The sequence below is a fragment of the Rhinolophus sinicus genome, chromosome 14 (assembly GCF_057876585.1).
Source record: "Rhinolophus sinicus isolate RSI-liver-muscle chromosome 14, RSI-T2T, whole genome shotgun sequence".
NCBI lineage: Eukaryota > Metazoa > Chordata > Mammalia > Chiroptera > Rhinolophidae > Rhinolophus > Rhinolophus sinicus.
Genome location: NC_142514.1, coordinates 157303337 through 157314810, shown reverse-complemented (window position 1 = coordinate 157314810; position 11474 = coordinate 157303337). Strand labels below are relative to the sequence as shown.

General features: G+C 38.1%; 1 protein-coding gene across 8 annotated transcripts in view; it reads right to left on the bottom strand.

Annotated features, from left to right (window-relative positions):
- Positions 1 to 308: 308 nt before the first annotated feature.
- The window catches only part of GAS2 (growth arrest specific 2), a 133579-nt gene continuing 122413 nt past the window's right edge, over positions 309 to 11474 (bottom strand). For all 8 annotated transcript variants that reach the window (XM_088791698.1, XM_019742614.3, XM_019742609.3 and 5 more), the window contains one exon: positions 309 to 1720. In XM_088791698.1, coding sequence (XP_088647824.1) covers positions 1502 to 1720 — 219 coding nt within the window. In that variant the 3' untranslated portion in view covers positions 309 to 1501. The remainder of the gene's footprint in view (positions 1721 to 11474) is intronic.

The window sequence follows — 11474 nt, the reverse complement described above, 5'->3', positions numbered from 1 at the left end:
ATGTGACAAATTGAGCTACTTACTCCCTGATATTTTGGAGCAAGAAAGGTGAATGTCGTTGTTGTTGAAGAATGAGGAACTGACAAATTAATTCTGCCTATACTTTTTAAACTCAAGGTAGCACTTAAGGGACTACCTATGATAAAATCTACACTCTCTACTGAGAACACACACTGCCACCACACAGCTGCCCAAAGTGAAGAAGTACGAGGTAACCATAATTTGACTCTTATAATTCTCAGGGAAAGATGCCATTTGAAGATTATCTGTATTTCAGAATGAAGCATTGATACAGAGACAGGTAAAAATTGTTTTAATTTGTCTTTTTAATTCTTGAATCAGTGAGGACAATATTTTGCTGTTTATTGGTACAAAACAGCTTTGTCCTAGGTATACAAGGGTATACATAAGTCTGTAACATTATTAGCTACAGTGAATTTACTTTACTAGACAGCATAGCAAAGTAGGATTAACTAAAGGTATATTTTAAGAAGAAAATGCTTTAAAATAACATGAAGTCAATGAACATTTGACTGTACAATTTACTCTGTCAAAATACTGGGGGTGCCAAAAAATGTACACAGTTAAGAGATGTTATCTATGTATTACTTTTCGAGGTTGAATTGAATTACGGTAGCAATGTGTAGTATGAGGTTCGCTCAAGAGATGGTGTTAATCAAATGAATGCTAGCGCCATTCATTGTATTACAAATTTAATATAGTTTTTTATTCCTTTCTTAAAATGTGTATACATTTTTTTTGGCGCCCTCTGTATATATGTAAGTCAGCTTATGTGTGTGAATTACACTAGATCATTCTCAACACAGCCATGTTTATAGGAAGGTGTAGAACAATTCATTAGCGATTCCTTAAGGGGTGTGCTGAAAACTTCCAAAAGTACCCCAGATATTTGGTCATAGATAAGGGATAACTTTAAGGCATCGTGCAAGTGAATGTAAACTTTTCTGAAGTGGCCTTTCCAGGAAAGTATTACTGTTGTGAATTCTCTGTACTTATTCATAGTGCTGTTGGATATTTTTAGTAGCACATTGTTACACTAATTGTCATGTTTTTAAAAATTAGCTTAAAAATCCTGCCGTTATAAAATGTCTGGGGTGCTTTCACTCTGTAGACATAAAGCAGGCACTTTCTGTTTTCTTATCTGTAAATGCTAAATATTTTCTTCTAATAACAGTTTTTATCTCTAGCTAGAATTGTATTTCTAACATACTAATTGTGTTCTAAATCCTATGTTCACATATTGAGAAGTAATAATTGGCCTATTTGTCTAATTGAAATCTGAGTTTAAAATTTCTTATCATTGGTCATTTTCTACAGAAGCATTACAATAAATAGTGCTACTCTTTGCACATTTTTCAATATGATGACATTTTTCTGTCACACCTTTTTCCAAATTTTCAAAGCATGTGAACTAAACTGACTACACTGGAGAGGTGGATACAGGCCATTATGAGAGTCCCCTTGCAGTAACCAACTAGTTTCATTTAATCTCCTTCTTAGCCTTGTAATTGGCAGAGACCACCAGGTAATTATCCGGATTCATGTCCTTAAGGGTTGGAGATTTGCTCTGGATGGGGGACGTTTTGCCATCCACACGGGAAATCTGCAGCATCCGGCAGGGGTCATGTTTCAACAAATACCCTGCGAAAGTTTCCCATCCTCCTCCCACACGGACCATGACATGTTTGTTGTGCAGCATCTGAAATGAGAGGAGAGCAAAAGTGTTCAATTATGAAAATTCTTTCAGTAGCTCAAAGTGACTTGCAGTTCTAGTTTTGTTACCCATTTTGTGTCTTGTTTTTCACGCCCTGTTGTTTTTTTACTTGGTGCACAGTGTCTGAGTTAGCATACATTTTATGAAAGAAGCTTTGTTTTTTTTCCATGCCAGTGGATCACAGGTACACATCCCAGAATCTACCTTTGCCCTGCTAGGTGAATCAGAGTCTATGTCCAATCCCTGTCTTGGTTCGATGTGTCAGGAGACTTCTCTCTGACGCCTGGTAGTCCATGACAGACTCACCTCTGCCCTCATTTTCTGCTTACTGTCTTGTGTCAGTGCTTTGTTCTCCCCACCAGGTTATTCAGCTCTGAACCAGGACTTAAGCGACCATGGAAATGCTTGCTCTTGTATATAATGCTAATAATCACACAAATCCTTGATACAAAATAGAATTGAAAATGCACTCAGAAAACATGAAGTCTTCCAAAGCAAGGTGTTATTAAATGGCCATTTTTTGTTTTCCTTTACTCCTATTCTTCCTAATTACTTTTGAATACACCTTTTTAAGAAAACTTACCTTTAGGCCGATGAGTCATTTTAGAGCTCCAGGTTAACAAAGGCTACAGACTGAAAAAACGAAGACTATATGGTTCTTCCTATCTAGTAAAAACCAGTCAGAGTTGTGGAGGTTTGGCATGGAGAGCCCCAGAATGTGATGTTGGCTTCTTTCAAATATCAGAAAATGCAAGATTAAGGCGGAATGTTGCCCCATCACCGAAGACCCCACTGACATTCTCACCTGCCCACAACATTATGAAGACATACTGGCAATGGAATCTTCGGAAGGGGATTTCGGAAGTTGTTTTCATTGCAGAGTCTATAAAATATATTTTAATTCTTCTCACTCTGTGTCAGCTTGAGATCTGGATATTTTTGACTCTCATCGAGTAGAGGATGACTTGTGCTGTAACTGCCTTCCTTTACTTGTTGAGAATCTGATGAAACTTTTGGAATCTCTGTATGCCTTTATCCACAACATCTTGTAGGTGCGTTTAGGGGTTTCACAGACTCCCAGAAATCCATCCATGCACTCAACGCTTAAGCGATCCCAAATCACATAGTTGACACAAAACAGTTTTCAAAATCAAATATTGTGCAAAGTAATACAAATGTGCCAAATACCAATAATTAAAACTATTAGATTCATGAGAACTTAATGTAACTACTGGTTATTCTCATTTAAAGTACTAGAATTTTAAAACAGAAAAATCCTTAGGAAACACCTTCTAGCTAGAAGACTTTAACCTTATTTTAGCATCAGAATCTACCCATTAAGCAAAATCTCAATGGGAACCCATAAATAAAAGCAGTCAGGATTTAGCTTGCCTCCCCCCAGTCCTGTCAGTGGCACCATGTTTTTGTTTTTTTTTATATGAAGAGTGGAGGCCCAGGTCTTTCATGTGATTTGCCACAAATAGGACCCAGATTTTCTGACTCCCAGACTAGTGCTTTTCCCAAAGCAGTGCAGTTCCTCCTTATAAAATCCATCAGGGCTTTTATAATTTCACTGGCTGATTCCCACAAGCTCCTGTGTGTGCATCTACTTCCTGCTTCTAAAACTTGGAGTTACTGACCAAAGGCCAGTGTCAAATATTACTTTGACCCTTCCTCCCACTGTTCTAGGGAGTGCTTTTGTCTGTTGTTGAAGTTCTGGCACCTCTTAGCCCTGCAAGTTACATTTTAAGAATTGCTTCCAAACATCATCGGTATGAATGCCTCTGGCAGAATGACGAAGTTCACTTGACTGTGAGGCTATCTCAACCAGAAAAAAAACACCAGTCAGAAAAGTTTTTAAACAATTAGTTATCCCTGGAAAATAGTAAAATAAATGTTTTTCCACCTGGAGTATACAATCATGTAAGTATAAACTCTGCTTGCAGATTCTTGAATGAATCCATAGCACCATGAGTCCAACATGAAACAGAGTCATATTGAATATGCGTAACACAGGAATTAAATTTCTGCCCACCTCCTCTTATATAACCTTCCTATAGCTAAACCGCAGCCTGTTTGCTAAGAAAGCCAGCGGACAAACTGAGCCAACAGCTTCAAGCATGAGATTAAGGTATCAGGACCATTGGAATTTACAGCTCTGACTAGAGAGACATAAATTCCATGCCTTTCCTTGGTAGGTGCTCAGTCTCAAGAAAAAAAATTAACACCTACCTTCATTTCCATAAACCAAACCCCTACTGTTTAACTTAAAAGCAAATCAACCTGCTATAAAGTTACTCTCAACTCTTCCCTCTCTCCCCTCCCCAAGTGTTTGCCCTACAAAAACCCAATCTTGAATCAACTATATAATCTTCCTTCTAAACAAGGGCAGACCTGCTCTGCTCTGCTGGAAGAACTCTTCCCAGGATTAGTGACATTAGGCCAACTGCAGTTACTGGATCCATTTTGTTTAATCAGCTCCATTTCCTATTCCTCTATTATTCTCAAACACACTACCCATCTCCAACCTCCTCAGTCTACAGACTTCACCTTTCTCAGGCCCGGATTCCTGTCTTGGCACCTCCACTGTCTATTTTAATTCATTCTACATTTATCCTTTTCCCCACATTTCTCACCACAAAAAGAAGTCTTTCTGTCTAAGGTCGGTTCCCCCATTCCTTAATTCCCATTATCACTCCTGCAAAACCTTGCTGCACCAAACATCCCATCTCTCTTCTCTCTCTCCAATTTATTGTACAGTGGTCTGTCACCTTCAGGAAATAAGCAATGCCCAAGCCTCTCCCACTCTTGTGCAAAGCAAAACTCTTTTCCTTCCATCCCAGTCTACTCTGTTCTCATACCTTGCCCTTCCATCTGCGATTCCAGATAGTGAAGTTTGCATTCAGTGTCTTCACTTCTAACTTCCTATTCACTGTCGGACCCGCAGTAGGCTTTGCTTCTTCCCTCATCTCTTAACTGACTGCATGGAGAAAGAGAACCAGATGGCTTCTAGAATTATCAACCCAATGGATGGTCTTTAGTCCTCAACATTTTTGATCACTCAGGTAAGCTATGTGATAGTATTGACCATTTCTTCCTTGGAACTCCCCACTCCCGTATTCTCTTGAGACATGACTCTGTTCTAGATCTCCTGCTACCTGTCTGACTGTTCTTCCTCTGACTCCTTCAGAGGTTCTGTTTCTTCTACCTATTTTTAAGTTCTGCTGCTCTAAAGGATTCTGAAGGACTCTCTCCTTTCTCTTACTGGTTTTTCCATTCTAACCACTTTCTATGCAGAACCTCATGGTTTTCACTACTATCTACTTTTGTTTCCCAAATTGTAACTCGAGCCCTTGCCTATTCCTCAAGCTTCCAAATGGAAAGGCGTCCCAGTCTATTACTTTCCACTGGAAAGCCCCACGAGCCTTTCCTAATAAGGTCAATGGGATGGACATCGTCTGTAACCAGAAATATTCATTTCCCCTAAATGCTTCTCAGGGTCTTTGTTACCATTTCTGCTATTTCATTCAGTGCTCCATCTTTTCTCTGGGCTACTGTAAAGGTCCCATTGCCTCTAGCCTTGCCTTCTCTGATCCATTTAGGAAACAACTATCAAAAGGAATTCTTAAAATGTAAGTTTGTCTCCTGACTAAATACCTTCACTAGCTCCCTCCCTCCTGTATTCTGAGATTCAGTTCCCTTTATGTACGTATATCATTCTCCAAGACCCGCCCTGCAGGCCTCAACTGCCCTTTTCTGAGCTCTGGAACCTACGAATCCTTTTAATTCTATATTCTTGGAAAACATACTCTTTTTTTTTTTTTTTTTTTTTTGGCACATTTTTCACATTTGCCCCTAATTGTGGAATGCCCTTTCTGCTTTGCCCGCTCTACTTACCGGGTCCGCAAACCTTCCCCCATTTCAAACATCACCTCCACCTAAAAAATCTTCCACGATCATACTCGTCATCACGCAAGTGAATGCTTCCTTGCTGTCTGCTGTGCAGTACACACATGATTTTATTGTTATACTCCTTCTGTATTGTAATTGCTAATTCACCTGTATGACCCTTTTAATATAAATGTGTGAGCTTTCTGAAGAGAGTGATGATACATTTCTCATTTTTGGAATCTCACGTATGGGATCGCAGAACAATGTCCGTTCTACAATCATGTTACTCCTTTTTGTGTATACTTCCACAGGCTCTACTTACTTTGCCTAACGTATATAATTAACAGTATTATATATAGAAAAACATGCTCTTAGAGCATTATAGATAGAAAAACATGCTCTTAGAGAGTAACTGATGCTCTTAAACAACTTGTACAAGATCACACAAAAAAATCAGTGACAGAGGTGGAACAAGAATTCTTTTTTTCCATTATACCACACCCATTTATTTTGTAAAGCTCCTAGATTTGGATTTTAATATCTGCTTAATTACTAATGATAATTTAGCACAGACAGGGGGTCATCAATGTCAGAAAAAGTGTTAGGTTGGTGCAAAAGTAATTGCGGTTTAAAAGGTTAAAAATTGCAAAAACCGCAATTACTTTTGCACCAACCTAATAAGTAACTTAAGCAGATTAAATGCTCATGTAAAATGATGTATAGTGTCATGTTCTAATAATCCCTAACTAAACACTGAATTTAATTTCATTAGATTCTCCTCTAGTGGTCGTAATTATTTCCGAAATAAACATGTGTCAAGTGCAGGTAACAGGATAGAATATATATTTTGCTAGGTATCTGATGGCATAAAAAAGGATGGGGCTTTGATTCTCTGTTCAGTGTACATCTTATAGCTCCTTTATTTTTGATGCTTTACAATGTTGAACAATTTTGTGTTCTCTATTCCAAAAGATAATTCCTCTTGACTGGTAGCATCATCGCACGTGTCAATAGAGTATTTAATACTGATTTTCTATGCTATTTTAGTTGTATTTCTTTTCTAGTAATGGAAACTAAGAGTTGCTACAAATCTTCCCCACCGTTTCTTGCAAAGCAGTCGTTTTTGCACGCTACGTAGGCCTATTTTGGGTATTACTGCTTTTCACAATCAGCCTCATTCCTCTCTCTGCCCCTCTGATCCTAACAAAAGGACTCCTTACAGATAGCAACGTCTCTCAATGAAGAAGGGGAATTAAAACAATAACAAAAATATCATCTCAATGTTTCTCCCAATGGCTCTACTGAAGTTTATAAGAAGATCTGGACTGTGATAAACATTGCAAACATTTTCTGTTTTGACGTCTACAGGTGACATACATTCCTTGCCCAAAGTAAAAAATCAGTACTCTCCAAAGTTATGTTTCTGTTTTTCAGTAATTTATTTCAGTGACGGGAAGAAACATTGCCATTTTTATCAAAGACACTTTGTTTTATGACTTTTTTCCTATAATAATCATTATATTTTGTTTTTATAGGAGGCCTCTTCCTATGTGCCAGCAAAACGGAACCTTTCTTCCTTAGATGACACACAGTCATACTATTAGAGTACGTGCTAGGTAATCTACGAATATGCCTTGTTGAAACAAAGAGGATTAAAAAAAAACCTTGGCAGTCACTGGCAATACTCTCATTTCACAAATGTGCAAACAGGCAGGAAGAGGGACTTCCCCAGAACCAGGTTAGAAATCACATCTCCTTTATTCCTGGTCTAGTACACGGACTTACTATTGAACTGCACTATTCCAAAAATTATTATTCTAAAATGAATCCAATATTTAAAGGTAGTGGGTGACTCACTTAATATATTGGCCCAGCAATGGTTTAAAACACGGCAGATAAATCCTAACTGTATTTTACTGGATTCAGTGTGTATTTTGTTTGGTTAGAACGTGTTTACCTAAAGACTGCTTTCTAGTACCACCTTTCAATCTTATTTTCCTAACATTTAATGAAAAAATTCAAGAAGTTCTGTAGCTCATCCAGATACTTAGTTCTAAGGAAAAGAAAAATGGGTTGAAAGGAAATAAGTTAATTCTCCCATATCAACTTAGAACACAATGGACATTTTTAAAAAATTAGAAATGGTTAATCAGTAGTTCCCGATAACTCTTGAGGTCACTGAGGCATTAGGGGATCCAGTACTCTGGCTCTTATGATACTCTGTTTCCCCAGAAATACCAGACAATCAGTTCTAATGAGTCTTTTGGAGCAAAAATTAATATAAGACCCGGTATTATAGTAAAATAAGACCGGGTCTTATATTAATTTTTGCTCCAAAAGACACATTAGAGCTGATTGTTTGGCTAAGTATTATTTTCAGGGAAACACGGTAGGTGATAACAAGATTTCAGAAAGGAGATTTTTTTTCTTTTCCCTCTCTAATTATGTAGCTTCGAGAGACAGACTGGAATCACATTATTTATAGGTATTAAAAGCTTAAAGCAAGAAAAAGTATGTCTTTTTCTTCTTCTTGGGAACATTTAGTCTTTAGAAACAGAAATATATCAATTCACTTTTTGTTGACAAGGCACAACCATTATTTATGTAGATCACAGAAAAGCATAGGTTTTACTAAACAGGAAAAAATGGTCACGTAGGAGAGCTGAAAATTTTAATGGATTTATTGGTAATGTATTTTTACAAGTTGTATATAGTATAGTATACAAGCAACAAAATAAAATCATCACCAACAAAAATAAACAATGACTAACAGGAAATGTCTTTTAGATGAGCAGAATTTAAAGTTAAATGCTTCATGTTCATGTGTGATAGCTTTATTCTATTAACTCCCCAGCATAGATCTGCTTGAATGTTTACATCTGTCCTAAATCATAATTCCTATGAAATGCTTCAGGTGTCACCACCTTCTCAGAACACTGACAAATGTGTGTCATTCTGATTCAAATCTTGTGTTGGTGACCTTGAAAACAGAGGGAAGCAGAAGCCTCTGTCATGTGCTGTGAATACCCGTGTCACCAGACCCTGAGGATGTGGAAGCTTCCCGGCAGGATGCCCTCATCATCTCTTACATTTGATTAGTCCATCCTCTACTCCAGTACCAGAGTGATCTTTCTAAAAGGAAAATCTGATCATGCCACTGCCTTGCTCGAAAACCTGCTAGTGATTCTCTGAAGTGTTTCTCAGCCATTTTTAGCTCGAGCCCACCTGAAAAATATGACTCATTCTCAACACAAGTCTGGCAAAGACTCTGGGAGAGCAGTAGTGTGTGTGTGTGTGTGTGTGTGTGTGTGTGTGTGTGTGTGTGTGTGTGTGTGTGTGTGTGTAGGGACTGGGTAAATCTGCATCTCTAAGGTGGGCAAAAGCATACATAATTTGCAGAAACAATTCACCGGCAATTCTGATATCCCCTCTTCTACCTCTGCGCCCCTATCCACACCCCACCCTGCCCTGAGAACAACAAGCCTGATACACAGAGCACTTGATGGCCCAGCTAGGACTCCTTTCCCACTTTCTTCCTCTCTATGCCAGAATGACCACATACTGTTGTGCAGACTGTGCACTGCACAACTGTGCACGAATGCCAAAGCCTTTGTCTGTGCCCATGCAAACCTTCAAACTACTAACCCCACAAATACTCTGAACTCCTTAGAAGCCTCTGACAGTGTAATGCTTGTCTATATGCAGAGAATTGCTCCACATTTACCAGATGAATTAAAATGAAGTCCTTTCCTTTGGCCATTCAAGAAGCACCTGTTGAGTGCCAGACACGTTTATTCCTTGCTAAATCTCATACCCAGAAGGCCCAGCACAGTGCCAAGTATACAGTGGACACTCAATAAATACTTGTTATATGAATGAACGAACAAAGTTAATACCTACACATGCCCCACCCAGCATCACTGCCTTTACGGAATATTTTTGTCCTCTCTCACCTTTAGATGACCTTCTTTGGACCTCAGGATTTTACTGCAAAGGACCTTTAATACTTTCTTAGCCTTATTTTCTTGTCCATCTTTCTCTAACTCCCTGTGACCTCCCTGAAGGGTCGCATCCTTCGTATACCTGGCAACAATTACAATATGTGACACATAGAATATATTACTTATTTTTGGAAAGGAAAAGGAAATGATGAAATGATTCGTCTTTAGAAGAGAAAGCCTGAAGAAGAAGAAAAAAACAGAATGAGAAAGATAATCCATATCAAACATTGCACAGAAAATTCCTTTGAGAGAAAGATAGATTTTGGGTCCAAGAAGGAAGCTATAACAGGAATCATATTTAAAAAGAGGGATATTCTACTGAGAATCAATTGAGCAATGGATAGGAAAGAGAGAAAGGAGGAGAAGGAAGGGAGGAGAGAAGAAAATATCCTGAATGAACCAGAATTAATTAATTATATTATTCTCTTCATGATCTTCTTCACAGATCCTCGTTATAACTGAAATGCATGTCTTAAAAAATGTTGTTCACTGTAGTAACAAATACTTAATAAAATTCCCCCTTTTAATCTTTTAATGTTTCTAAGTGTTTTGGGCCACTCAGCACAACTTCAGCTCTCATTAAGCCCTTCCCCACTTAACCAACCACAAGAGCTCGTATTTCTGCACAATCTGTTAACTGCTCTCCACCCGAACCATCCTTTCTTTAAAAAGACAATTACTTCTGAGACTGACTGCCTAGAGAAGGCAACCCACCTAAATTAAGATTAGTTTAGCCTCCTGGGATATCATATGCTTCCTAGTATTTCCGTGTCAACCCCGTTCACTGTGTTTTCACAAGCCATCATAACTTGAGTGAAAATATTGTTTTTAGAATGCAGGCATCTGCTCTCCAGAGAAAGAGTGTTAAATTAATTTATAGGACAACAGATTCTGTCATCATCTAATATTATATCGAAATGGCATATGCTCAAAATTGGGCGGCTGGGAATTCAGCTATCTGCCTAAAGTACCCTGACACATGGAGGAGTAAGATTGCAGGTGTTCAATTGCTAGTTTACCATGTTGAAAGCCTGATACCTGCATTTCTCAGGTAAGCAATAAGGTTACCTGTTAACAGGGCAACCTGAGGCTCCATTAACCACAGCTGTCATGTGAAGACTTGTTTATCAAAGGTTGGGGATTCATCTCAACCTCTCTAGCTATGTGAAATTATAAATGGTTAAATACTACCCAAATAAACAAGTTTTTGGAATTATCGTGTTGTTTACAAAGCATTTTTCATATTTATTGTCTCATTTTTATTTTCCTAACAGTCCTTTATTTGTTATGCCCGTTTTCTTAGCTATAGCTTCAAGAGATGAACAATGGTAACCAGAGCGGAAGCTACTATTTGTTTCATCTTTACCAGGCTGCCTGCATATGGTTACCACTAACTCGCTGTATAACGCGGAGCCATTTATTTAATCTGTTTGTGTTTCAGTTTCTCATCTGTAAAATGACTATTGTAATTCCTTTCTTCATAGAGTTGTTTGGACAAAGCTATTAATATGTGGAAGTGTGTAGCAACAGTGCCTGGCATGTGATACTCAATAATAGCCTGCCATTGTTGTTATTATTATTAAAACAATAATGTTGTTGCTGTGATGACAATGATAAGCTTCTTGCAGCTTTTACTTCATTTAATTCGTGGAGCAACTTTACGTTGTTTGCATTATTATCTACATTTACAGATGAGAAAAAACGGTAGCTCAGAAAGATTACATAAATTTCCAAAGGTCAACTAGCTAGGAAGTGATAGAGTTTAGATTTGAACCTGAGTCTCTCTCACTTCAAAGACAATGGTCATTACCAGTTAACCCTAAAAGGGCTTTGCCAGGGGTCACGGT